At 46.0% G+C, this 26936-nt stretch overlaps 1 protein-coding gene across 1 annotated transcript; it reads left to right on the top strand.

Annotated features, from left to right (window-relative positions):
* Nucleotides 1-4866: 4866 nt before the first annotated feature.
* On the top strand, nt 4867-14365 carry LOC142590840 (BTB/POZ domain-containing protein KCTD9-like). Its single transcript, XM_075703244.1, has 7 exons — nt 4867-4916; nt 6670-6772; nt 10818-11014; nt 12445-12512; nt 12667-12744; nt 14052-14171; nt 14342-14365. Exons 2-7 carry the CDS (start codon nt 6693-6695, stop codon nt 14363-14365), a joined length of 567 nt encoding a protein of 188 aa, XP_075559359.1. The 5' UTR covers nt 4867-4916; nt 6670-6692.
* The last annotated feature ends 12571 nt before the right edge of the window (nt 14366-26936 follow it).

Consider the following 26936-nt stretch of genomic DNA (forward strand, 5'->3'; position numbering starts at 1 on the left):
TCTCATCAAGCCATCTGGCAATGGTGAGGTAATTCGGGTCCCTTTATCTTTCTCTGGTATCGTTTAACAACATGGTTTGCGGTTTGTCAGCTTAGAGGCTATTGAAAGACTGTTAATAAGAAAATTATATAATCGCAAGTGCTGGAGCTCTGACAAACATTTCTTCAATAGTATACACTACAATTCATTTTGCCAATGTGAAGTTTCATGACAGCTGGCCTTCTGAAAGAAAAAAATTGGCAGTGGCTTTGCTCGGCTATGTCAGGATATATGTAGCGAAAGCTAAGGCATAGCATGGTTAGCCTTGGTTAATCGTCGTTAACAGTCGTTCGGCGCGCTGTTCGTCTGTTTCCTGGGCGATTCGTTTCCTCCATCACGTTCCGATGTCGATTCAGGCCTCCTCCTGCTTATCAGTATTGTCGCCGTTCATACTGCCACCTCAACTTTGGTTGCGGCGCACGCAAGCTCTCCTTTTCAATCCTCCGACATGTTATCAGGCATGCGACGCAGCTGGCGAAGCGAGCGAAGGCGAGCGCAACGACGAGGAACGCGGTGTGATGTCATACCAAACGGCCGCAGCAGAAAGGCGCGGCGCTGCGCAGCGGCGGAGCATCTGTGGCTCGGTGCTACTAGCGGCGCATGCGCAGCAGTGACTAGGGAGCGAGAGAGAGAGAGAGAAATATCCGTGGCGAGGCGTGCTTTGTGAAGTCATGCGCCTTCTCGGAGCATCGCCACCGCGAAATCGCAAGTTCGAGGCCAGTAAAGCTTTCGCTTTAAAAGAAATTGCTACAAATCCAATCTCACGATGACTATCGACAGTAATGCGTTAGCATTGAATCAAAATAGCGACACAATGTATTTCTACTGTCAGAACGACTTGTGCATGAAGCCCGTACTGCATCGGGATTCCGCTTTCGCGCTTCCTAAGAACACTGGGCGCCATGTAGCGCCGCAGCAAAGCCTGAGCGCTGCCTCCGAAATGCATGGCGCGCCGGTGCGTGCGAACACTGAGAAACTCGTCATGCGGCAACCGGGCTGCCCTCTGTCGCTTCCTTCTCGACACGCTGCGCCATCTAGTAGCATTGCCGAAAAGTCCGCGCATGGCCTCCGAAACGAGAAACGCGGCGCATCGGTTGCCTGCGAATGCTGAGAATTGTTCCTTTGCTTGCCGCACATTCATTGGCACGTTGAATGCCGGCGCATGCCCAGCGCGTATGCGCTGCGCAGCCTGGTAAATCTTTGTGCTGCTTTACTTAAGGAATCCTTGTGACGGGAGTTCGATTCCACTCAGCATCGGGGGAAATTTGAGGGATATTTTTTTTGTCATTTTAGAGTGGCACATTTCCAACGGTGCGTTCTCAGTGGCAAATACATAGCTATTCGAGTTGGCGTCAAAGACATTCATCGAAGAGCTGCACACACCTACTACTGGCACACACATAGTGACCAAAATTGGAATCAACCAGGTTCATCGCAGGCCAGCACAGACCGAGTGGCACGCACCCAGCGTTGTCAAGTCGGCGTGAAAAAATTTCTACGAACACGGCTACCTAACTAGTCCGGCATCTACAGTGACCTATGTTGGCGTGAAAGATGTTCGTTGACGACCGGCACACAAGCACACATCGCCAAATACTCAGTGAGTCACGTAGGTCCAACTGTTGCTTTCGAACGCTGTTCCCTCAGCACAGCGGCCCGATGCGCTACCCGTTTGGCCACTGACTACCCAGTGACCCAGGTAGGTGGAAAGACAATAATAATAATAATAATAATAATAATAATAATAATAATAATAATAATAATAATAATAATAATAATAATAATACTTTCTTGATAACTTGAGTATAATACAATGCAAGAAACGGGCCTGCCAAAGCCGCAGTGGGCTTTGGCAAGTACAGTTATATACAGTTATGTACAAACAAACAAATATATATAGATACAAACATCCGTATAATAATACACTGCACCGGAATGTGTGTGAAGTAGCCTAATATTGCTGATGCTATAAAAATAAGGTAGGACGCGACAAAAGAAATTAAATGTGAGAGTTTTCGCCCGACCTCTCGCCTCATTGCGCCTTCTGGGAGATCAAACAAAAAAGGACAGCGCAATAGTTGATGGAACTGCGCAACATAGTCGAGACCTCACTTGCCGAAGTAGGTCCTGCTACGCCCAAGAGTGCATGGGCCGGGCGTCTGAAGCGAGACAGCCACTGCGCTTTGCGGTGAAGTGGTTGCACGCTACTATGCTGAGCGTGGAACAGGGGCCTAGCTGCAAAATTCGTACCTTGCTTAGAAGAAAAATCAAAGTCAGGTAATAACGGAAACTAAAGGCAAATAAACGGGCCTATCTAGTGCACTTTGCGTCATAGTTTGACGAGGATCACTCCACTGCAAAATTCATGCAGTTTCATGCCGACAAATTCATACCGACAGTTTATGGGTGCCTAAATACCTTTAGTGCAATATACAGCTCCGGGATAATCCGGCACAATAATTGAAATAAAGAAATCATCAGGGGTTCTGCCAGAATGAAAGTATCAATTTGGTAGATCTTTGACAGAATTCTGAACTCCTCAGGCAGCTTTTCTGGGCGGAGTTGCGGTAAGCACATTTACATTTTGAAGACAAATCTTTGTATGACCAGTATGCAAAGTTGTGAAGCATCAATAACTATGATAACCTTTGTATCACTTTTCTTGCAAAACCATGTTTCGCGTACTTGAACGAACTTGGAAATCACGTCGCGTTAGAAGAAATGTTTTTTTTTTTCAGCAAGAGTTTCTTGTGAAACCGCGCTGAGGAAGATAGTAAGTAGCCATGATCGATTATCTTAAAGCAGAATCTGAGAGGGTCTAGCGATACGTCCGAGACCCCCCCACATGGCGCAATGACCTTATTCTAGGCGCGTCTAAGGACACAGTTGTGTTGACATCGCGCGACTTGTACCTTGGAACGAAACTCTTGGACACTTTCACCTTCCTTGCATAGGGCAATTAATCCAGACTGCCGACTTGTTATGTCAAAGTATCGCCAACACGACCATAGACCCTATAAACCATGGCCGCGCACCCTAATAACTTGTTCGTGCAAATATTTCTTTGTTTAGCCCAACACGGTGTCGCAAGATACAGCAAACCGGTGTATATTAGCGCTGTCACAGGAAAAGAACACACCCCTGTTCGGCGCAATCAAACAATATATCAGGACACAAAGCGCGTGCATATATTGCAAGCTCTAGAAAGCTTTATCACACAGACGTATTTTATTTACAGAATGCTGTCAATCCCCCATGGGGATTATTAAAGGGTGAGCATTATGTCACAACTCATCAATGAACGGTACTAAAACATGCTATAGAAGAAGAGCACATCGTGATTGGAGACTATACAAGAATAACAGTAGTACATGCATACATCATAGTACACACAACGAAGTCAATGTACGCCAGCCAGCAGGGAAATTCGAGACAAAAAAAAAAATGCAGAGTAGAAAGCACCATTCAGATACAAAATGCACAGAACAGAAAGTGTAGGCAAGTGCTTTCCTATCGCAAACTGAAGTGGAATGGATTGCATAGCGAAAGCAATTTAATTACTTATATTTACAACTCATTTTAGGCTAATACAGCATACTTAATTAATTACATAAATTTTTCTAGAGTTGGCTGCTGTGTTGCGACTGCATCCAGTCTATTCCATTGACGAATTGAGCGTGGGAAGTAAAAGTAGCGAGAAGTATTATTAGTAAATGGATATTCTACAAGTTCCCATGCATGCCTTCTTCTAGTCCGTCTAGTATCACGAGATTTAAAGAGTGAGGGTTTATACGGAATGATCTATGCAACAGTTGGTACATAAATTTGAGCCGAAAAACCTTTGCGCGACATTCAAGTGTAGCTAGACCAGCATGCTGTAGCAGAGCAGTAGGCGATGGAATACTCAACGCTTCGAATAGAATTTCCGATATCTTTAATACATCACATTTGTGACACGGCGTATGTGCCACTGTGACACGAACGCTTCTTGGTTAATTGTTCCTCAGCGAAATGACGTGACCAACATTAGGAGATAGGCCATAAGTCGGGCGGTGCATAGGTAAAAAATATAATTTGAAGCAGAATAATTGGAAACTGAAAAAAAAAACTGGAAATCGAAAAAATATATACGCAGTCTGGAGTAAATAAATGTTTAAAATGTGTGAGATCATAAGAAGCCAATAAGCACTGACACCAAGGACGACATAGGGGAAATTACTTGTGCTTAACAAATGAAATAAAGAAACGATATATTATTGGAAATGAAAGTGGATGAAAAAGCAACTTGCCGCAGGTGGGGAACGCTCCCACAACCTTCGCATTTCGCGTGCGATGCTCTACCAATTGAGCTAGCTCAGCGCCGTTTCCCTGGGAGTGTTAGCCAGCGCCACCATTCACAGACCTTGGAGGTGGACGTGAAACATCCTTTCTGCCGCAGGCGTCACGAGAACGGGATCTTCTTGGCTGAAGGCAACCGGTCTCGAATCCGGCAACATTGATGCCTTCAGGTAACATGTGTGGGTTTATCATCAACATCAACAAACATCAAACAAGAAATTTAATAAGCATCAGTGGACAAGAAATAACAGCGGACAAGAGAGCCGAACCGTCGTCGTCATCGTCCTCATGATCACAGTTTCTGCACGCGCTTTCGAACGGACGTCGCACGCTGTGGTGCCCTGGCTTTCAGCCTCCACGTCGCGTCAGGAGAGGACTTCATTTCCGGTAAGCTGCCGTCTCGTTTGTAAGATTTGCGCAGTCTCGGAACCCCAAAGGAAATAGAATCATCGAATTTCTTTTGCGTTACCGGCTTTAGGTTACCCTGCGTCCAGATTCTGGACATAGGACTTGCGTTTTTCTCTTGAAGGAGTACTGGCGTAAGTGCTCTCACTTTTCATTTTTCCTTTTTTTTTGCTTTAAATGAAGATCCTGCAGATCTCAACACTAGCAGAAGCACTGGAAAGCCTTGAAATGGCGTATACAATTTACTACAATGCCTTTATACGAACAAGTTTTGGTTTCGTTTCTCAGAAAGTGCTTGAGTCGTGGCGTCATGGCGGCGATAGTAATAACGTAGAAGCAGAACATAAGGACGATTTTGCACTCTCCCCGGCACTTTCGGGGGTCCACTATACATCTACATCGGGCCGCGTAGTGAGCAGCATAAGAGATAGATTAGTCAAGGCTTTTCAACGTAGAATTTGTCAAAAAAAAATCCGCTCAGAAGATGCCCTTCGGGGACGATTATCCACGTTAATGCGACTAGCATTCAAGTGGTGGTGCGTATGCAATTTAGTGATGGCAAAAGTACGATCATAGGTAGAGATATTAATGATAGATATGTTATGTAATTATGTTCAGCAACATCGGGGATGAATTGAATTGCGGACCTTAACCGAGAAAGCATAAGAGTAAGGTTGAATAGGAATATGCAGAAGACAAACGTTGTTCAACAGCGCGTCAAGAAAACAAAGAATTGAGAATCATCAGGCAGTTTCTAGAGTCTGTGCAGAAGTACGTTTAACTACGTAATTTACTCACAGGGGATCCTGATCATCAGAGGGAAATTTATAGAAGAATAAAGATGGGTTGAAGTGCATACGGCAGGCATTACCAAATCCTGACTGGGAGCCTACTACTGTCGTTGAAAAGAGAAGTGCCGGAGTGCGCTAATATTCCATACTTTCGAGTAACGAACCGAATAGTGTACTGTTCGATTCAGTCTTCGAATTGAGTAGTCACTACTCGTAAAGGCAAATATTTTTCGAATGTTCTTTTTTTTAAAGAACGTCAACTGCGCCAAATCAAAGATGAAATTGGAGAAAAAGTACTGTAAGATTTCGCTCCCGCGGACATAGTATATAGGCTGTTTCTTTAGCTGCACCAAATTTTTTAAAAATTACCTGTGACAGATCGCACAATTCTAAACCTTGATTTAAATTACTTGATGCGGGGGTCATTTGCGTGTACAGCTGCGGTGTGCTTTATCCAGTTTCGCGGAAAAAAATCTTGAATTTACCTTCGTCTGTGCCCGTCTCAATGAGTGGAGTTTGAAACTTGGCACGTATGTCACATTCGGAGCATGGCGTATGAAAAAAAAAAAACAGTGTTCGAAATTTGTTCCCGTTAATCGCTGGGGTTGCAACGTGGGCGACGCCTAGGCAAAAAAAAAAAAATCCCATTTTATTGGCAATCAAGGCCAGATACCATGCCAGGTTTTATAATGACCAATCGGACTCATTAAATACTTTTTTTTTCTGCAAACCCTTAGCAACAACAGACAAGCAGTAAGCTGCAAATCGTTTTCTAAATATGATTTGTAGGGAGAACAGCAGCCATCCACAAAAATTGTCTTTTAGTTGGAGGGCGGTGCTTTTGCCACCATACTCTTAAGTTGAGGGACTTTTTAAAGCAGGCCTCTCTGTCTCGTCTTTTCGTTGCGCTTTGAATAAGTTGTCAACATAAATGCCAACCAACTAGCTTGTTTGTTCATGTTGCTGCACCCCGAGGTCTTCACGGACTTATAAATCGCATTGCAGAATGCTTCAACGCTCACCAGCAGTGAAGGCCATAGGTTGGAGAACTTCTGCAATTCTCGTCTCTCTTCTTTCCGTTTTTGTCCTTGTACAGTTCTCGTTGGTTTAGTACCACCAATGCCGCAGCTGTCTGCGCCACCTGGTGACCCGGAGCGGCTTCTACTGAACGTGGGCGGACAGTACTTCGCCACCACCAGGTGCGTGATTGTTACTTTGTGCGACATCTGCAGACACGCAAAGATATGCAAAGGCATTATGCTGTTTGCATGCCTCGGAACGTCATGAACGCGCTAATTTTTTACACTCATGACGTCACGCCACCTCCTCTCCATTGGCTGCGCCGTCACGTGCCCAATGGCGCACGCACTAGGCACGCCTTTAGTCAGCCAGAACCGTCGAGCCGCAGTGGTGTCGGGGAAGCGTGCTCGTCTTGTACCCCGGAGGTCCGGGTGCGATTCCGACTGAGACCAAAATATACCAAGTTTACTTTTGGAAGTCATTCATTTGCTTTGTTTACAGGAACATCCCTGAGAAATTTGAACTCAGTCCGAGCATTTTTGACAAGTTTTACTCTTTGCGCCATCGGCCATTTCTGATACCATCTTTCGATCATGCAGACGGATTTTCGCGTAATGGGGCATATCTGGCTTTCGGATTAAAAAAATAAAAGATATACATGTCTGAGATTTTTTGTCTCGAAAAGCGCACTGTGGGTTATGGAGCACGCCCTAGTGGACGTTGATAAAAAAAAACGAAAAAAAAAAACGCGGCCCGTTCTCGGGGTATAACACGCCAGCCAAATCATGATTTGCCAATCTGCATGTAAGATGCGGGACCGTCTGTGAAAGCACCTCGTGGTTTCCGCCTCAGCTTTCCATGACGTCATGAATTGCGACGGCATCCGCTCGTTCTCAGACTTTTTCAACGACAAAGATAAACTACAGTGGGTTCTAAAAGAGAGGGTTACCAAACTTAGGTAGATTCCAGAACTTCTACGGCACCGAAATCGCCGAAGATAAGAGAAAGCAGCTTGAAATCCACGTCATCGCACTGACGTCTACCAGCACTTCTGCTTGGGTGTTAAATTCAAAGAACGCAACTTTGACTAGCCTTTTTTGTCTTCTACTTGTAATAACGAACCCATTACCGCGTAATTAACTGAAGTAGTTTTCAGACGGTAAACGTTATCAGTACATGCTCATTAAGTGTTTGTATTTATGTTTCCTATGCCCGCATAGTTCAGAACAGTACGCGTGAGCTCCGACTCTCTAATACGCCTAGAAACTTTCACTCTTAACTTCAGGAGGTGGTCTCCCGCTGTTCTGGAAGCGCAAACGACGACACACGCCGTTCGCGGGAAAGGATTTTGTTTACGAAAATTTGATTACAAGAATTGATTATACGACTTTCCCTAGACATGGCAACAGCAGGGCACCATATGGACGATACGGTCGAGGGGGCTATAAATTATTTTGTCTGACCTCTTTGGTTGGCAACAAAGAAACAAAGAAACAGGCAACACGAGCTTCTACACACCACTGGAATGTTTCTGCCAACTCGAAAGGTGAATCACTCGGCTCCATGTGTGGTATCGTACAATACCTTGGCCAAGTTTGCTTCCTGTTAATTTTTAGGTGGCAGTGTCGCCCGAATAGCGAAGCATTCGCCGCGATAGCAAAAATCAACGCTGCGCGGGAGCTCCTTGGACGGTGTTCTAACAATAGGCGTGGTCGACACGTTGGCTGGACACAGCATGCGAGGCAACTTGCTGCCTCGCAGTAGCGTCGGCGCCCTGGCAGCTACCACGTGTCTCGCATCACTGCCGTGACGAGTGCCGCAGGTGGCGTTGCGGGCCTCGCAACTCGACACTGGACATGGCCTCCCAGAACTACCCCGCGCGCGAACGCGCGTGGGGGTAATCTTGGAGGCGATGCACTGGACTACGTGACACCACCTGTCGGCGTTCGCAGGTTGAAGTTCGCTGTCCACTGCACTCAGACCATCGTGTACACCAGCAGGGTGCGGTATATACACGGCCATTCAGCATTCGAGCACACAACGCTCATGCCAGCAGCGACAGACACTGCCTTGGCTCCGTCGCAAAGCGAATAGGTGGGTCCAAATCCACGCCTCAGAGACGGCGTCCTCTGAAAAAGAGACAATGATCCAGAAGGCGATGCTCTTGCCTGATGCACGCGGCGGAAGCGATTGCAGGAGACGGAATCACGTCGTACACGCCAGGTTTTGGACACCACGTACTCAACAGAGGGTGACGGTGCGGCCATTTGGCTGTGTCGATATCCTGGCAGCACGACGATGGGGACGCTGACGCTTTGTATAATTGCTATCGAATTTACAGAAAAAAAGGCGCTGGCATTATTGGACAACATGCTATTAATTTCAGTTCCGTGAAAAAGATTTATTACAATCGGTCGGTACATGTACACAAACTGGACAGCTTGTACTAGTACACAAGCAGTAATAAAAACAAATAGTTACTTTGAGATTGTGCTACGATTTTATCAGGACATTTCATTTGAGAAGTTTGGTCTCTTAGTAAATTTCATCAATTGAAACCATCGTTGTGCCGAGAGTTCTAATGCAATTTTTTAAACTTAGAGACCTACTGAAATGCAACAAACTTTGTGAACAGGCCGACAGGTTCAGCCCCATTCCTAAGCTCAAGTTACTAGTGTTCACAGGTAAAACTGAGACAACGCCACACAAACGGATGTTAAGAACATCTTTCGTTGTATCTTCTGCCTGTTTTCATGGCTCATAGATCTACTTATACTGCCGCATAAGATGTGCTGGTGAAGGGCTCTCGTCTTGCGCCCCGTTGAACTTCCAGTCCTGCTGGAGCTCATCCAGCGAGCCCAGGACCTGGTAGCGGCCACTGGGGTCATGGAATGGGTACTCCGAGCACATTACCTGAACGCTAAATAAGTGCTGCTTGTCGCTCTCTCTCTAGCTATGTCTCTCTCTCATTACGGAATTACGCAATAAAACTACAACCCCTGCCTAGTTATCCTCACTGCAACAAAAATCTGCCTTCAAGCGCATCACTATCTTACGAAGGTTTTACTCGGCTTCGTATCAGCGCTGTGTGCGTCTTGCTCGCCTTCGTATTAGCTCTTTTCGCGCTACTCGGCCCTCAATAATGGAATACCAATTCGCCCAGTAAGGCATCCTTCTGCATATAGTTCCAAGCAGGCACTCCGGCTTTTCACTCAATGAAACACAACACTCAACACTCCATTAAAGCCACTCATTGAGGCTGGTGTCTTTAAGGAAACTCAAAAGTGCCTTGACTGCGCGAGATGCGCAGGCCAAATACGTGTCCTGGCTCAAAGTGTGTTTTTTTTGTGTATGTCGTGTGTCCATTTTGTAAACCGCCCATATCGTTTCATTTTCAATCGGGTCCAACCGGAGTAGCATGTCAGACGTGTCCCCCGGGGGAACCTCTTAAGAGGAAGCTTTAGCTCGAGTGCTCCTATCTAAATACATGTAAAAGGAGAATTCGTTTTTCTCGGCAACCAGTGCACCAAATTTGACAAGGTTTGTTGCATTTAAAAGACAAACATAAAATCTAGTGACTGTTGGTTTCGAATTTTTGAGTTAGGTCGTCAATTTTTTATTAAAAATTGGCAAAAATCGAAAATTTTCAAAAAACGAAACTATCAAGTTTACAACTCTGTAACTTAACCACTAAAAATGATAATACAATTCTGTGAATTGCATCTAATAGTAAATCTAAAGCGGACAAAATTGATATGTTACACATGAATATAAAAAAATTTAATCATAGGGAAATACAACTTTTGCAAAACCGTTGTAACCAACGTAACAAATTCACGTAAGATGTAAAATGACATATTGAATTTGTGCGCTTTGAATGATCTAATGGATGCCGTTTACAGAACCGCGATATCGGTTCTTGATGCAGAGCTATGAATTTGTAAACTTCGTGCTTCTATTTTTTTCAAACGGTCAAATATTTGAAAATCGTTTTAAGAAAATTCAAGCCCTAAATCGAAATTCCGCTTCCAACAGTCACTAGAATTTAACTTTCTCTTTCAAATGCGACAAATTTCATCAAAATAGGTGCAGGGGTTATCTCATAAAAACGTTTTTGCGTTTTACATGTATTTGAATAGGCCGCGTCGGAGTTGGGCCCGAGCTAAAGCTTCCTCTCCAGGATTCAATAAAGAGCACTCTCTCTCTCTCTCTCTTGCTCCTCAGGGAAGCCCTGTTCCGCGGTGAGTCTCGTCAAATGTTCGGCTGCCTGTACAGCCAAGACGTGGACGGCGGGCTGTGCCTGAAGGAGAAAGACCGCTACGGAGCGTACATGCTGGACCGGTGCCCGACGTACGCCGCGCCGATACTGGACTACCTCCAGCACGGCAGGCTGCTGCTGGACGAAAGGGTTTCGCCTCTCGGTGCGTGCTGGCGATTAGGACTAAGCGTAATACTTGCCGCATTTTCACCTTGCAATGTCCCCTTGTCCCAATGTCTGCCCGTATCTCTCAGCCCGTCGGTCGGCTGGTCGGTCGGTCGGTTGGTCGGGTCTCGTCGGGTCGGCCCGCCGGCTGGACGAGCAGGCATGGGCTACTGGGTGTGTGCCCGAATTGACTACTTGCTTCTGGCTGCTGTCTGACCTAGGAAACAATTTATTGAACTTGAACAAACAACTTACACTTACAGGGTTACAGAACACAAGCATAATCATTATTCTCTCTAGCAATAATAAATTTACCTTCTGAAAATTACATACGCAGCACTACTCAAATGCTAACTGCGATAACGTGTGTTTCCATTTTTAGATGATGCCGCCCTGCCAGATTCCTTTTTTTATATCGACGTGAAGTTTCACCTGTAGATAGCTTACAAACCAATTACTACTTGAACATTCTAGGTAAATATTTACAATTATAAATATGTTATCACCAAACCATCTTTTTCGTTTTTTGTTTGTTTGCTGCATATGTAGTTAGTCCGAAACAAAGGTGAGGGACTTGTAATTTTTCTTGCTGTGGAATAACTGGGTGAGCGCTTTATAGGGCTAATATTTATGAGTTAGGTGAATCGGATTTATTGGCGCAAAAGCAACTTAAGTTAAGGGTCACAATTTACTAAACGAGCGAATGATTCAGTACGCCCTGCCTGCGCTTGTATACTTTGTTTATGCTTTTTTATCATATTGTTAATTGAATACAACAACTGTTAGTATAGTCTTGTGACAACGCTGAAAAAATAGACCGAGATGCACGAGCCCTAACAACGACTTGTTTCTTGGCCCTCCTTGGCACCCTGCAACAAATCTTGTATCCGCAGACACAGTGAGAGAGTTCTTATGCCACAAGATTCATCTCCCGAGTCTCCCGACTCCCGGTCCATCCGAATGTAGCACGAAGCGGCAAAGGCAACCCAGCACGGGTTTCTCACAAGGAAAGCTTGTCAGATAGCACCACTGGCGGACAGATGATAATTTTGCCTTTTCATGAACCTACTTCCACCTTTCGAGCTTCCGCAGAACCGATTTGCCATATTCGGTTTCCTTTGGCTTCGAGTTGTCCAGTTATTTGGCCTCGCTTTGCGAGTTGCTAGCTTCCTGGCCATCTGCAATAGTACGGTAGCCGCATCTGCGAGGTGTTGGTCGGAGGTTCCATTCCAGATTCAACACAAGTTTTTCTTCAATTGCGAATGTTTATTTCTAAATACCGGTATTGGGGATTCTTTTTAGCGTCGTCCTATACACTCGGGTGGATGGAATTTTTGAACTTTCATGCTGACATTCTTGTCGACTGTCTTAAGTAGTGTAGCTGGTAAATGCCGACTATAATACGGCGCAACCTTCCCTCACCGACAGGCGTGATCGAAGAGGCGAAGTTCTTTGGAGTCGATTCGCTGATTCCGGATATCGAGCGTATGATGAAGGTAAGCCAAAGTATACATTAGCCTGATTAGCTACACCCCACCTATAGTGGGGTGTAGTAATATATATATATATATATATATATATATATATATATATATATATATATATATATATATATATATATATATATATGCATTCGGTATATATGCGCAGGCAGGCCCCGGTCCTATGACTCGGCAGGACGTTCTGCGGGCTCTATGCAAAGTGTCAATCACGCGAATAAGCTTCCAGGTGAGTTTTAATTGTGCAGCAAAGGACATGTAGGAGTGCTGCACATTACGAGGTCGCAAAAACCTTAGCCACGTATATTGATGTTTTGTCCATTTTGGTGTTAACGGCACGAAGTGCATATGGACATTGTCGCCAGATTTTTTTCAGACTTAAGTGTGTACTTGTCATCACGAAGTGTCCGCCGGTGTTACGAACCTAGAGGCAATAAGTCAGTATTTCCATTCTCATCCAAACGCGCGTTGTAATACAATCTTGTCTTTATAATTATCTAATGAAATCATGTGCCTGCGAGGTTGAAACAAATTCGTGAGGCAAGGCCAAGCGTCCGATTGATTCGGGTTACCCCTTGAGGCTGTTGACCTTGGCAGTAGAGGGTAGGGGGCCAATTGGAATGAGGGCAATAGCACTGCCAAACCAAAGAAGGTGGCTGTCGTAACTTACACACATAACATCTCGCATAATCTGAAAAGGATAGAGAAAAGGTCGGCAGCGGATGCAGTTTTTCTGTTCCTCAATGGTAACGCTCGCTCTGCCAGAATATCAATCCGCAAAAAAAAAAAGGCACCACGCGTGATTTGTGCATTGCATGCAGCACGTTGTTCGTTCGATACCTTTGTCGCGCGAAGGTCCTTATAATAGTCAGAGAGGCCGTTGTGCTAACTAGAGGTTACAAGAGCATCATTATAATGCCACAAAATTTATTTCAGGCTATTTAGGCATGCATTACTGGGACCGGTCGTTGAAAAAGAAAAGCTATTTAGAAACGAGTGCAAAGCAGAATGAGAAGAGACACTCATGAGGATAATGAAATAAAAAGAAACTGTGCGCATGTCTTCGGTGGTACTATTGGAAAAATAAATGCGGTTTCTGAGTTATCGCTCTAGCTCTTCATCTACAGCATGTTGTGGTTACGCTGTTGGAGACATATCGGTTCCTCTATGCGGGCCTCTAATTGCTGACGTTGTTTTTGTTTTTGATCGCCCGGTTACGTAATATATTGGGCACTTTCCAAAATAAAAGTTTTTAGCTGAAAGTAGCGATCAGCGAGCGTGTCAATTTCTTCTCTGTCTTCATCCAGCCACGCTTCACTGTGGTAATAAAATAGTCTTTTGCATACATCTGGTGGCGTTAATTATGTCCATCGTTGAAGTCAGTCCCTTCCTTTCGGCAACAGTTCTTGGCGAAAGTGTCGCTTTATGCATTTCGAGTCACTGCATGATTTATTATTTTAGACTGGTTAACTATTTTTTCCTGTCCCTTAAGCGGTCCCTTTAACAGAGGGCTCCCGACGTTCTGGTAATGCGCAGGACAAAGACTTATCGGGGGCCGACCTGTCCTTGCTGGAACTGCAGCACGTCACCTTCAGGGGGGCTAATCTGAGCATGTGCAACTTCGAAGGTTCCAATCTCTCCCACTCCGACTTCGAGGCGAGTCCTGCCTGCGTGTCACTCCTCGTCGTAATACCGCACTCGCACGAATATAACGCGATCTATTTTTTTCTTCAGAAATTTTCGTCCTCATAACGCGCCTCCCGTTACAATCGGGTCCTTTTATTCTTTGTTTAAATATTTTCGCCCGCTCGATGTGCTCTCCGCAGCCTATGCCACTTGGCTTCCCGTAAGAGCAGTGAGCTGGCAGTTACCACTGTGCATTTTGAGCCGCCATGCTTCTCCTGATTTAGAGCGCTGTTAGTTCCGCATTCAGTGTGCTTACGGCGTACTAATCGCAACCGTTACCAAGACGACCGGCGCGGCTGTGCAGGCGTGTCAAGTGAGTGGTCTTCGAAGTTGAACGGTGCGTTACCACGCAGTCTGTAAAAGGCGCTGCCGTGTTAGACATGAGTCGCGGGGATCCCTGAGGCGATGCTTGTCCAAAAACCTTGGTGGGTGTCACGGAGGACGAAGCCGTTGTCTTGACAGTGACGAAAACGCCAGAATTCACACTTTTACTTTATTTTGGGATATAAGTTCGCAGTAACGACGAATAAAGCCCTGCGGGGATCCGAAATTTATGTGTCGTTTTCCGTTCTTTTGTGGCGTCACTTCGCATTGTAATCGTAATAAATATTTAAAGCGAAGTTTTTCTTTGCAAACCTCGCCGGGTTGTGGTGACCATGAGTGATGTGGGAATGTTCTCAAGCAGAGAAAAACCAACCAATCACAGCTCACGACGCGCGCGACATCACCGCCAAGGAATTACTTTACTACCACCAGATGGCGTTCGCCTCCGCGCATCCGCGGCGGTGGCACGGCCATGCGGAGGAAAGAAAAAATAAACAAGAAAAACACAAACTCGGGTTCCGACTCTTTATGCACTCACATAAAGCTTCGTGAGTGTATAAATTGTGAGTGCATATGTGAGTGCACTCACATATTGCACTCAAATTGTGAGTGTAATATGCGAGTGCATAAGGACTCGAATCTACATAAGCTTCGCTTTATGTAGATTCTTTAGGTAGATCTGCAGCATTTCTTTTTCCTGAGAAACCGAAAGTGCCTCTTCGCGTTACATTTGTGGTCGCGTTATTTGCGTGCCTCGAACGTCATTTTTGTGGCGTCGCGAGCGACGGAGGACGGCGCGCTTCCACCCCGCTTTCCTCTACTGCGCGCGCGCGAGTGAGCCGCGATCGTCGCCTACCCTCGTACGCTTTCCCTCGCACGTACAGCATACGGCCCGCGGCGATGATGTTATCGTCCTTGGACTTAATGCGCAGCATCACGGTGACACCAACGCCGACGGCGATGACAAAAATGGACCTGGAGTGCCGATATATTTGCTATCGCAATAAAAATACGGCGAAAGCAATGTCCTATTATTCCAATCGATTGGAGCTTGAATGTTCGGGCTCCGTGCCACAAAAGGACGCCACTAACGCGGCCGTTCACGCAAAGGTCTCTGGTGTAATCCGGTATTCCGTAAACTGCAGTACCCTTAAGGACAGGCTCAGTTGTGTGCTCTCTGGCTTAAGAGGAAGCTTTAGCTGGGGCCCAACTCCGACGCCGCGTATTCAAATACATGTAAAACGCCAACACTTGTTCTGAGATAACCCCTGGACCAATCTTAATGAAATTTATTGCATTTAAAAGAGAAAGTTAAATTCTAGTGACTGTTGGAAGCGGAATTTCGATTTAGGTCCTGAATTTTGTTACAAGAATTTTCAAAAATACGAAAATTCGAAAAAAAAATGGAAGCACGAAGTTTGCAAATTCATAGTTCTGCTTCAAGAACAAGTATCGCGGTTCTGTAAGCGGCATCCATTAGATCACTGAATGCGAACAAATTCGATATGTGAATTTATGTCTTACGTGAATTAGTTACGTTGTTTACAAGGGCTCTGCAAAAGCAGTATTTCCATATTACCAAATTTTTTGAGATTCATGTGTAGCATATCAACTTTGTCCGCTTGAGATGTGCTATTAGATGCAATTAACAGAATTGTATTACCATTTTTGGTTACTGAGTTACAGAGTTGTACACTTGATAGTTTCGTTTTTTTGAATATTTTTGATTTTTGCCAATTTTTAATAAAAACGTATGACATAAATAAAAAATCCAAGACCAACAGTCAATATATTTTCCTTTAATTTCAAGAAATTCCTTTAATTTCAACAAACCTCGTCCAATTTGGTGCAGTGGTTGCCGAGAGAAACGAATTCTCCTATTACATGTATTTAGATAGGGGCACCCGAGCTAAAGCTTCCTCTTAAGCGTCGTCCCTATAAGCAGGCGCGCTGAGACCGATTTGTAATCTGTAGGAGTGCTTTATGAGAAAAAGACCTCTAGGCATGCACTAAGCACTGGAGGTATTGTAGCTTTTCACGGAACCCTGTTTCTACGTCGCAGGGGGCTCAGCTCTACGGAGCTAAGATGATCAAAGCAAACCTGGAAGGTGCGGACTTGCGTTGTTGCAAGATGGGGGACCCGAACGGCCCGGCTACGAAGAACGCCGACCTACAATGTGAGTTGCAGGCGTTTAAGATCCTAGCAATGCGGCCTAGAGGGGCACTGGCGTGATATTCTTGACTAATTCATTTTGATGCGTTAAATTAAGGTTCCTAGACCTCTACATTCTCGAAAAAGAATGCGCTCAAGCCCCGGAACTATGTAAATAATTGTACATAGTTGTTTTTCAGCAGGTACTTTGGTTCTGTTTTTCCGGAGGATACTCTGTTGTGACGTCATGACAACTTCTGTGGTCACGTGGCAGCAGGACATTGTGACGTACTGACACTCGCTCGTTCGCCTCGTGCGCTGCTACGTGTCACAACGTCGCAATGGCCTGCATCGACCTGACCGCATTTACGTCTTACCCCCCCCCCCCCCCCCCCCCTTCTTTCATCACAACACAGTAGAAATCAAACCGAAAATGGCTGTAGTAAAGCTCTTATAATGAATTATTTAGAGCACTGTGAGGCTTACAGTATTTCTCCTGGGGTTAAGAAGTACCGGACGTTCTTTAATAGGAAAAAAAATTACTCAACAATATAGTGTTCGTACGCTAAAGAGAAAGACAAACGCTTGCTCTGTTTGTAAAGTACGTCGTTCTGCAATGTTACAAAAACTGCTCTTACCACGAGAAGGCACTTGGTAAGCCACAATATACGCAAGAAGGATGGTTCGTGTCGCCGTTCCCTGACAAGCTCGGAATGACTTCATGCATTTTTGATGACACGTGCTGAGGCTTAGTTAATATTTTATAGGCAAAGATGCACTACATCGTACTCGAAAGAAACCATTGTTTATACTTGGCAACTTTCAAAACGTTTTACTCAGTCACGACGGCCCTAACAAAAAGAATATTGGAAAATCAAGGACGTGACACTGTCGTACAGACCACGGAGTAAGATAGGAGCACCGAATTGGACACTTTCCTATGCGTTTGCTCTGCACCATTAAATCTGCTCCACCACGCTACAACGTCTTGTTATAGCCATAAACTCGACCGATATAAACGGCACGAAAGCAAACGAAATTCCAAGTATAGAACAACGTGGTTGCAATGGGAAGTAACAGCGCGAGAGCAATACAGGTTTTGCGGAAAAGCACTCGCAATTAATGCACACATCACGGGGCGGGCGCATTTCATAGCACCGACAACGTCCTGCCCTCTTTACCGGTGCAGGGGCCAACTTGACGGACGCCAATATGGACGGAAGCGTGTTGTACGGCGTCAACTTCCGCCACGCGACGCTCACGAACGCAAGCCTGCAGGACTGCGACCTCCGCTGCGCTGTGCTGGGCTACGCTGACGTCATGGTGCGTGAGCGGGAGCCCTCTCCTGGTGTGCGGCACGTGGCTACCCTCTAAGGGGGTAAAGGAGCGTTGCGATTTGACGCGCGCCTTGTCCTACGATCAGGCACTGAGGAAGAAAAGAATTCGGGCTGAGTTCGTCTGCAATCACTGTCCAACTCAGCGAATAGCCGAAACGTGCCCCGCATGACGCGTGTGCTGCAACCGGAATCCTCTTTCGCGCTTTCCTCTCAGCACTATGCGCCTTCTGGCGGCGGCACCACGAAGTTCACGCATACTTAGTGGAATACAGCACAGGCATCCAAGTTGGCGTCAAAGAGTTTCATTGAATAGTGGCACATGGCCCATGACCAATAACAAGTGGCACTTGCCCAGGGGCAAAACATGTCCAGGCTTGCGTCGAAAAAGTTCACTGAAGAGCGGCGCATACTCAATGGCCCATACCCACGTGAACGGCCCACATATTAGTCTGCGCTACCTGCAGGGTCGGCCCACGTTTTCGTGCGGCACTATCCCCGAGATCGGCCTGTGATATATATATTTTTTTTGGTGGAATAGCTAGACAACCAGTTAGCCGGAAATTAAACTGGCCTCGTTGTGGCCAAGAATGCTATTCGCTGTAAATATTATTCAGATCCCCCGGGAATCGCTGTGGCAATCGATGTAAGCGGAGCTTCGGTAAACCTGCAAGTCGACACAGCTCGTCTCGACAAGAGACACGCGGCAAACTTGGGCGACGAACGCGCGCTACAACTCTCAAACGGGGCGGCGGAGAACGGCGACCAAGCGCCACCACTGACCACGGAGTATATGTACGTTGGAACGCTATAAACTTCTCGTGAGAGAGCAAGTGCGCCTTACGGATACCTGCCAACTCCCCCACATTTTTTTATATCTTCAAGAATTTGGATCTGTTTTACAATGTTACGAACGTTGCATCATGTTTTACGAGAGAAATTAGCCCATCTGCGAATATGTGCCGAAGGTCAGTGTCGGCGCTCGCGTATACATTTTGATGCAAATATTTTGGTGGTGGAAGGATGCAAGATAAAGATGGGGTATAAATTTCCTTTGAGAAACGTTACACCGGCAAGTTGTCCAAGCAGATCAATTTGGCAACAGCGAAGTCGCTGAAAAGCAAGTCAATGTGATCTAGAAACAGTTTGCTGCTTGTCAGAAGGTGCTGTTTGAAGTTGTCCGCTGCTCGTTGTGCCGCGTAATGTTACGTGTTGATTGCTCAAGTGCGTACGTACCCCTTGAAAAAAGAAAAAACGTGCGCTTAGGACAAGCGTTGAAAAAGAAAAGTGCTTGCTATCTTCCTCCTCTCGAGGGAGTTAATGGATTGTAATGTACGGTAAGTATGGTCTAATGTGAATTGGCGCTTGCACGCCTTTTGTACGCACGAGCGCCTTCTCCCGCGAACGTGCTAGGAGACGTGGTGTCTGCGCCAATCGTATCAAATAGATACGTGACGTTGGCAGGAGGGAGGTAGGCGTATGGCCTTAGCTTAACGGTTAGATAATCGGGTGAGCGTGGGAGACTGAGGATCAATTCCTCCATCGGAAACGCAATCCGCGAACGTGCCAGGAGACGTGGTGTCTGCGCCAATCGTATCAAATAGATACGTGACGTTGGCAGGAGGGAGGTAGGCGTATGGCCGTAGCTTAACGGTTAGAGAATCGGGTGAGCGTGGGAGACTGAGGATCAATTCCTCTATCGGAAACGCAATCCCCCCGCCCTTTTTTTTTCGGACAAGGCCATCAGAGGCCGGTCACGGTCACCGGATTCAGATAATAAGGCAGTCTGGACACCTTGTGTTCACTATGCGTCTTACGGAAATTCCTCTTCCAGGGCTGCAAGCTAAGCGGAAGTGACATGAGCGGTGTCGATCTCCGGCGATGAACGTGGCGGTCAACGAGGTACTTGGTTGCGCAACGAAGTGGAGCGCAACGTCATATCGCGGCGCAGCTCTTCCTCACCGAAACATAACAGCAAGGGGGAGCCGACGACACAACTGAAGCACGCTCCACCGTATGTGGAAGACGAGAACTTTGAGAAAGTGGGAACCGTTGGGCGTCAACCCATCGCCGGTTCAAATACCAGAACGACCTTGGAACCATGCGGAACTGCATGCAACATTCGGACTTCTTTTTGCACCCCCATCAACGCCACTGTTGTGTTTAGCAGATGGCGCTTGTGTGTAGCAGATGTCACATACATGGACCATACGCCTACGTAACAGATAGAAAAATAATAGTCACATCACTAATGTAACACAACACGAATAACCCTGCTTTCTTTCAGGAACAAAGTGCTTTAATTTGTTACTAGCCTAATTTTCTCCTACATTGTTCTTCCCCTATTTCTTCATTCTTCATTTTTATTTTTCTTGAATTGTAGACTTAACCATGTAAAGTGATGACGACCACTGGTGAAGGCTAAGAAGATGAGAAAACAATTTTTTTTCGACGAGGCATTGCTGGGCTGCGTAATTTCACGACACGCACAAAGAAAACACGATCGATCACAAACAAAAGATGATGCGGGGTGCAATCTGCAAAGCTGTAGGGCCGGTAGCACGGTGGGGGGAGGGGGGAGGAGGGGAAGGTAACCGTGAAATTCAGTGTTGTGTAGAACATGGCCGCAGCCGTTTATTGACACACTGCATCGTCCATGGCAAGATCGGTCTAACGTATCCTAACCTAGCAACTAAACACCTTTGTACCGCACGTTAGCAGACAACGCAAGCCACTGGTATAGTTTATCGGATACCGCGTAGATTCCAGATGACGGCCTCGGCGATATTGAGCCGGCGGGGGCTATTTTCCAATCTCGGAGATTACTCCTTGGGGTGCCGAGGTTGTTGCGTAATTTCGGGCGAATAATATTGGCGCCCTCCTGTATTTGTGTTCCCTTTTGAATGTCCATATTAAAAACATCTATTTTGAAGAACTTTTCTTGATGCGTCCGCACTAGTATTACAATCGTAAAATTTCAAACAGAGGCTTTTATGAAACACATTAAAAGATTCAACTGTATCTGTAAATTACCCTTTTAAACTATCCACGCTTCCAAACGACTTCACTGTGAGAGAAGACTACATAGGTCAGAAATGATGCAAAAGAAATACTGTTGGCGACGCAGACTTGACGCTGCCGAGCCAATTCACCAGTACGTTAGGAGTTATACAGCATGTGCTCCGGCTTCGTTAATCGTTTGCCAGTAATGGTGGACTATATTGTACCTTAGCCAAAGACTGAATATGGTGAGTTTTGAAAACAGTTAGTAGAAATGACATTTCTGACGTCAAAATGATGTTCCGTGCTAGAGTTCGGGCGAAAATAAAAAAAAGAATGGAAGTTTGCTTTTCTTTCTTTTTCTTTTGGTGATCGACATCGAAAGTGACGTTATTGAAAATATATTTTTTTTAGAAATAAATTTTTATTGGTCTAAAGGGATTACGTAGTGGTTTTCTTCAGTGACCTGTTAACCATTCATTGATGAGTATACCTACAGACAACTTACCAGATTTTTTTTTCTTGTATAGTTTCGGTATTGAGGACAAGCTTTCTGGCTAGATGTCTTCGCCAACACTGAATGGCAGGCAGCAAGCGCCATCTGTTGGTTTAGAGCAGGAACGCTGGACGAGGAAGAGGTCTGGCCCGCAACTCGCTTTGTTTTGAAAGGACGTGCAGAGGAGACATACCGATTCTACGTTTCCGGCCTCAATGGTGTTACACACGATAGGTAAAATAAATGAAATGTACATGTATGGCTCACACATGACTAGAACCGTATGTAAAAATTCCAAACGAAGCCGTAGGTGACTTAAGATGAAGCCGATTTCCAGTTTTGTGCCTGGTATTCTTATTCCACTGCTAAGAAAAAAAAAGGTTCCACAATACATATTTTTTCGTTTTCTTGATTATTCCCTAGGCCTCCCCGGTTGCACCAGCACTGACCTCCTCCTTCAACTAGGCGTCCATAACACACTGGACGAGCTCACCGAGGCCCAACGCCGCTCTCAACTGGAGAGACTCACTCTCACAGCGACGGGCCGCCATATCCTCACCTCGCTCGGCATCACCTACCACGATCAACACGGCCATAAACACCAGATCCCCTCCACCATACGAGCCTGGATTCACGCCTACCCTATCCCCAGAAACATGCACCCCGAATACAACCGCGCACGCCGCACAGCACGTGCCACGTCTCTCACCAGATCCTTTGCTCGCCACGACGGTGTTAGTTTCGTCGACGCCGCCGAATATTCTCACGGTATCCGCATTGCAGCCGTCACCGCGCGCGAAGACTCTCTCCACCATGGTATCAGCCTAGTAACCCCACACGCTGAGGAAGATGAAGAAGCGGCCATCGCGCTAGCCACATTAGACCTAACATGCCATACCATTGTCTCTGACTCGCGCTCTGCTGTTATAAACTACATCAACGGCCGTATTTCCCACCAAGCCTTGCGCATCTTACAACAAGCACCCCGCTCAACCGACCATCAGGTTACACTCGTCTGGTTCCCAGCTCATGCAGGCACCGTCCACCCGCACTTCCCCAACCTCAACGAGGCTGGGGAAGTGCGGGCCTCCCTAGCGCGAGGCCTAGTTAACCGCGCGGGAGACGGGGAGGCTGCCCCCACCAGTAAGGATCGCCTGACACGCTACAACGATCTCGTGAAGTCCTTCTGCTTAGGGCGTAGAACCTTCCCCGGCCCAAGCAACAAACTATGCCGAGCGCAGGCTGTGACTTTCCGCCTGCTACAAACCAGTGATTACCCCTCATTACAACGTTACAACAAGATCTACCCAGACATTTGCCCCGATCCCACGTGCCACATCTGCAAGACACAGCCAGCCACACTTCCACACATACTTTGGGATTGTACACAACAATGCCCCGACACTAACTGCACGACCTTCTCGTCGAGATGGCACGCTGCCCTGCGTAGCTCCAACCTTGACGACCAACTGTGGGCGACCCAGCAAGCCTGCGAGCCGGCGAAGAGGCAACCCCTCGTCGTCCCCGCGTGGGAGGCCTAGGTCCTCTTGCTGGTTCCAAGAGAGTTTATTCAGTCAGTCAGTTCTTTGATTATGCTTAATCTTGACGTGTTTAGCCCACTCAGGCAGATAATAAGCATTCTTTTTCGAGTATTCATATGTGCCTTTAATAAAGCGTTAAGCTGTGGAAAATTTTGTTGCCAGTGGCCCTTGATGCCCGGTGTTTTCTGACGATAGAATCAGCACCATGCTCCGAGTACAAAGCCAGCAACAAGGACTTGTCGAGGGAAAGGTGCGTTTTTTTTCTTCTTAACAATAGCACGCACTACTTGGCGCTCGTGATAGCGCTCAAAGGGCGGTGACTAGGAATCTAATTAAGTTTGGAATACATCATGCGAGACAGTCTGGCAGCAATTACCCAGATTCGGCACGCCTGTATAATTGGAGACGGGGGAGTAGGTAGGCGGGGGGGGGGGGGGGGGGGAGGGAGGAGAGTTCTTGCTCGACAGCACGCTAACGTAAATCTTCATGACGGGGAGGCGCACTAGAGGTAGCCTCGGCTAATTACTCACGGTCCCTTCGTCTTCTACTTGGCTGTTAACCAAAATACGACTACCGCTCGTCTCGCCGCAATGAACGGAAGCTTGCTCTGATAAATTCAACAGCGTAGTGCGTACACGAGCTTCGCGACTCTTGCTTTTCGAAACCCGCGAACCATTAACATGGTCTTGGTCATGTACACGACAGCGTTGGGTAATTCGAGACCGTTGCGTCACAACAAGCAGAGAAAAGAGCAAAGTTAGCGGAGCGTGGCGCAAGAACTTGCGAACGATTCGATTTCTTCTGCACGTTGCTCAGAGCAGGGATAGGAGGCACTATACATGTACAGGTAGATGGACAAATATGAAGATATATAGGATAGGTACATCTATCCATCTATGGACACATGGTGGGTAGGCACACTGAAGAATAGACGGAGATGTATATCTTCTATCTGTAAGCATTTTTAAGCAGTCATTTGACGCAACGCAGGGATTTCTTTTTCTTCTTGGACCAGTGAAAAAAAACACTATGGAGGTGGCGAGGCTGATACTGTGGGGAAGGACGGAGATAGAAACCATGCTGCCTCCGGTCCCATGTTGCATTCGCATGTGCCAGCCGCATTTTTGTTGGATAATTTTTTTCTTACAACGGTACGCCTCTTTTGTGACTTAACGTCCGTTGTAGTCACTGATAGCCTGCTCAATCTATATCTGTGCGCAGAGCAGCGTTTGCTAATTCATTCAACTTACATTTGAGTGCATTAAAAGGGCGGCGCGTTAGCCAGCAGTCACGTGCTATTTTTTAACTTTCGCGCACTTTAAAGCAAGGCTGAAAAAAAAATTAAGCGGGGCAGTTATCTTAGCATAGATTAAATAATCCGATGTTTCTGAAGAAGCGCTACAACTTTTGTATTGAAGATTTGTTTGTTATAGTTATTATTTAAAAAGTTAATTAAGCGATGTTTGTTAATTACCCAGCTTGGTGGATTGGAAAAAAATGGCATGACATGCTTCACATGGCTAACAACAATACTGCGCCAATTTGTTTGTTTTTTAAATACTTGATTTAAGTTATCTGAAACACCCTGTATATAGATAAGCGTGCTGTCTATCAGTTCATACGTTTCAGAAATTAGGTAGACTTCCGGGCGTGCTCTGAGCTTTTGGTATGCGTGAGGGCGTGGGACTAACCTGCATGCATTGTTATCCCAATTTATTTTTATTCCCTCATAGTTTTCTTAAGTATAACAATTACACCTCATTGTTGGCAAAGTCAGCACATCTTGAAATGATGAGTTCGTCGAAAACTCGCCTGGTCGGGATTGCTCATAGTCAAGGGTAAAACGGACGCTGACGGAAAATATTAAAAGAAAAGAAACCAAGAGGTTTCGGCTGCCATACGGGGGCCTTGATCACAATGCAAGCTCATAACTTTCATTGTGAACAAGGTCTCCGTATGGGAGCCGAAACGTCTTGCTTTCTTTTCTTTTAATATTTTTGGTCGGCGTCCCCTTTTACTTTTTTACCCCTTTTATCTTCTTTTATTTTTTATTTTTACAAATCACACCCTGTTTCTCTCTGAATATTTACCACAAGGGCGGAGAACATCAATTGGCAGCAGGAAAAAGTTTCAGAAGGACAACCTCCCACAAAAATACTAACCCATCCTAAATATGTAAACAATTTTTTTCGCTCCTGTAAAGTTGGTTCTGTTCTAGGAATGCTATTCTTGCGGAGGTGCACGCTTTACAGAGAAAGGACCAGCAGGTTCGCGGACGCCGGAATTGTCCCATGCTGGAACAGCCGAGAGAGGTAAACTATATTGTTTAGGAACCTATTAGTCAGCTGCGCTGGGCGTTTCCAAGTGCTGCAAGTAGTGCTTAGATATGATAGGCTGGAGAGGGGGCTGTAAAGCATTGATAAATAGGCAGAGATGATAGGTCGCAAGTGACACACACTCATCAGCATTTTATTCGCAAACAGTTAAGCCTAGTGACAGTATCTTCGCGTACGTGCAAGCAACCGTCATCAGTGACAACTAGTGACTAAGATAATATTAAAAGCACACAGTGACCAGCCCACTACTTTTTATTGTGCTAAACCATTCTTTTTTTAGTTCTGAGTACGTTTTCGCCGTATTAAGTGCATATAAATTTTCAACAACGACACCTTGCATTTTTCTATAACTATGTTCGGTTTTGTTGCGTAGGTATTTTTCATCTAGTGCAACACGCGAGAAGCACTGAGCGAAAGCAAGGCACAATCACAGAAAATAAGGCGCAGAATACCCCCTCCTTGAAGTGATGCACAAAACTTGAAAAATTCTAATAAAGGTGACCAGGATGAAAATTTGGGCTAGAGGCGACATTGCGAACTATGCTGTCTTCCCAACATTAGCTCTGACGCGAGTCAGAAATCGAGCTGACCTAGCCCGATTCGACCGTGTTTGAATGTATCTGGCCAAGCGAGGCAGGATAATTAATCATATGCCCAGTCAACATCGTGCCTAACGCACATTGGTTCGGCAGTGCCACTTGGTGTAGGAGCAGGGCGCACTGACCTAGTTGGTATGAATTGGTGCTGAAAACTGGTCACGGCTTGCGGACAAACACGAATAAAGGAACACTATGGCACGAGCGCCATCTACTACACTGAAGCGAAAGAGGAGTTTGGCGCCGAGTTCGTACGGTAGCGCCATCTTTTTGAGAGCAGGGAAAGTGGAGAGATGGGAGGAGGTCAATAGGAAAAAAAAAAGGAAGATGATTTCGCAGCGAGGGAAGTTCATTACCGCGCCGCGGAATAGCTCACATGTTTGCCTTGGGCGAAAATAACGCTGTCCGCGACAAGGAATTTTCTCCCCACTCTTTGCAACTACTTTCTCCTCTGCGCGCGGAGCGCTGAGAGAGCAAACGCTGAACGCAATAAAGGTAAAGAAGAACAATGAACCCCAGACGGGCACCCTTGATCTCGGTGAGGAGGAGAAGTGGGAAAGCTAGAGAAGTTGACTAGACGAGCGTCCAGTTTGCTACCCTACGCCAGGGGAAGGGGGTCAGCCGATAATAAAGAAAAGGAGAGGGAGACAGTATGGTGCCACTCCTAAATAAGAGAGCACCACTACTACTACTACTACTACTACTACTACTACTTCTACTACTACTACTACTACTGCTACTGCGACTACTACTAGCACTACTAAGACTACTACTGCTAGCATTACTACTAGTTACAATAAAGAGCAGCTAGAGAGACCTCAAAAATAGCAGCGGTGCTCTTGGATTCTGCCGAGATCGGGGGCTACTGGGATTAGGATGAGAAAGAGCGAGAACGACATAGTGAAATTAAAAGACCGCGAAAGAGGATACAAACGCGACTGAACAACGCAAGCGTG

The sequence above is a fragment of the Dermacentor variabilis genome, chromosome 8, assembly GCF_050947875.1.
Source record: "Dermacentor variabilis isolate Ectoservices chromosome 8, ASM5094787v1, whole genome shotgun sequence".
NCBI classification, from domain to species: domain Eukaryota; kingdom Metazoa; phylum Arthropoda; class Arachnida; order Ixodida; family Ixodidae; genus Dermacentor; species Dermacentor variabilis.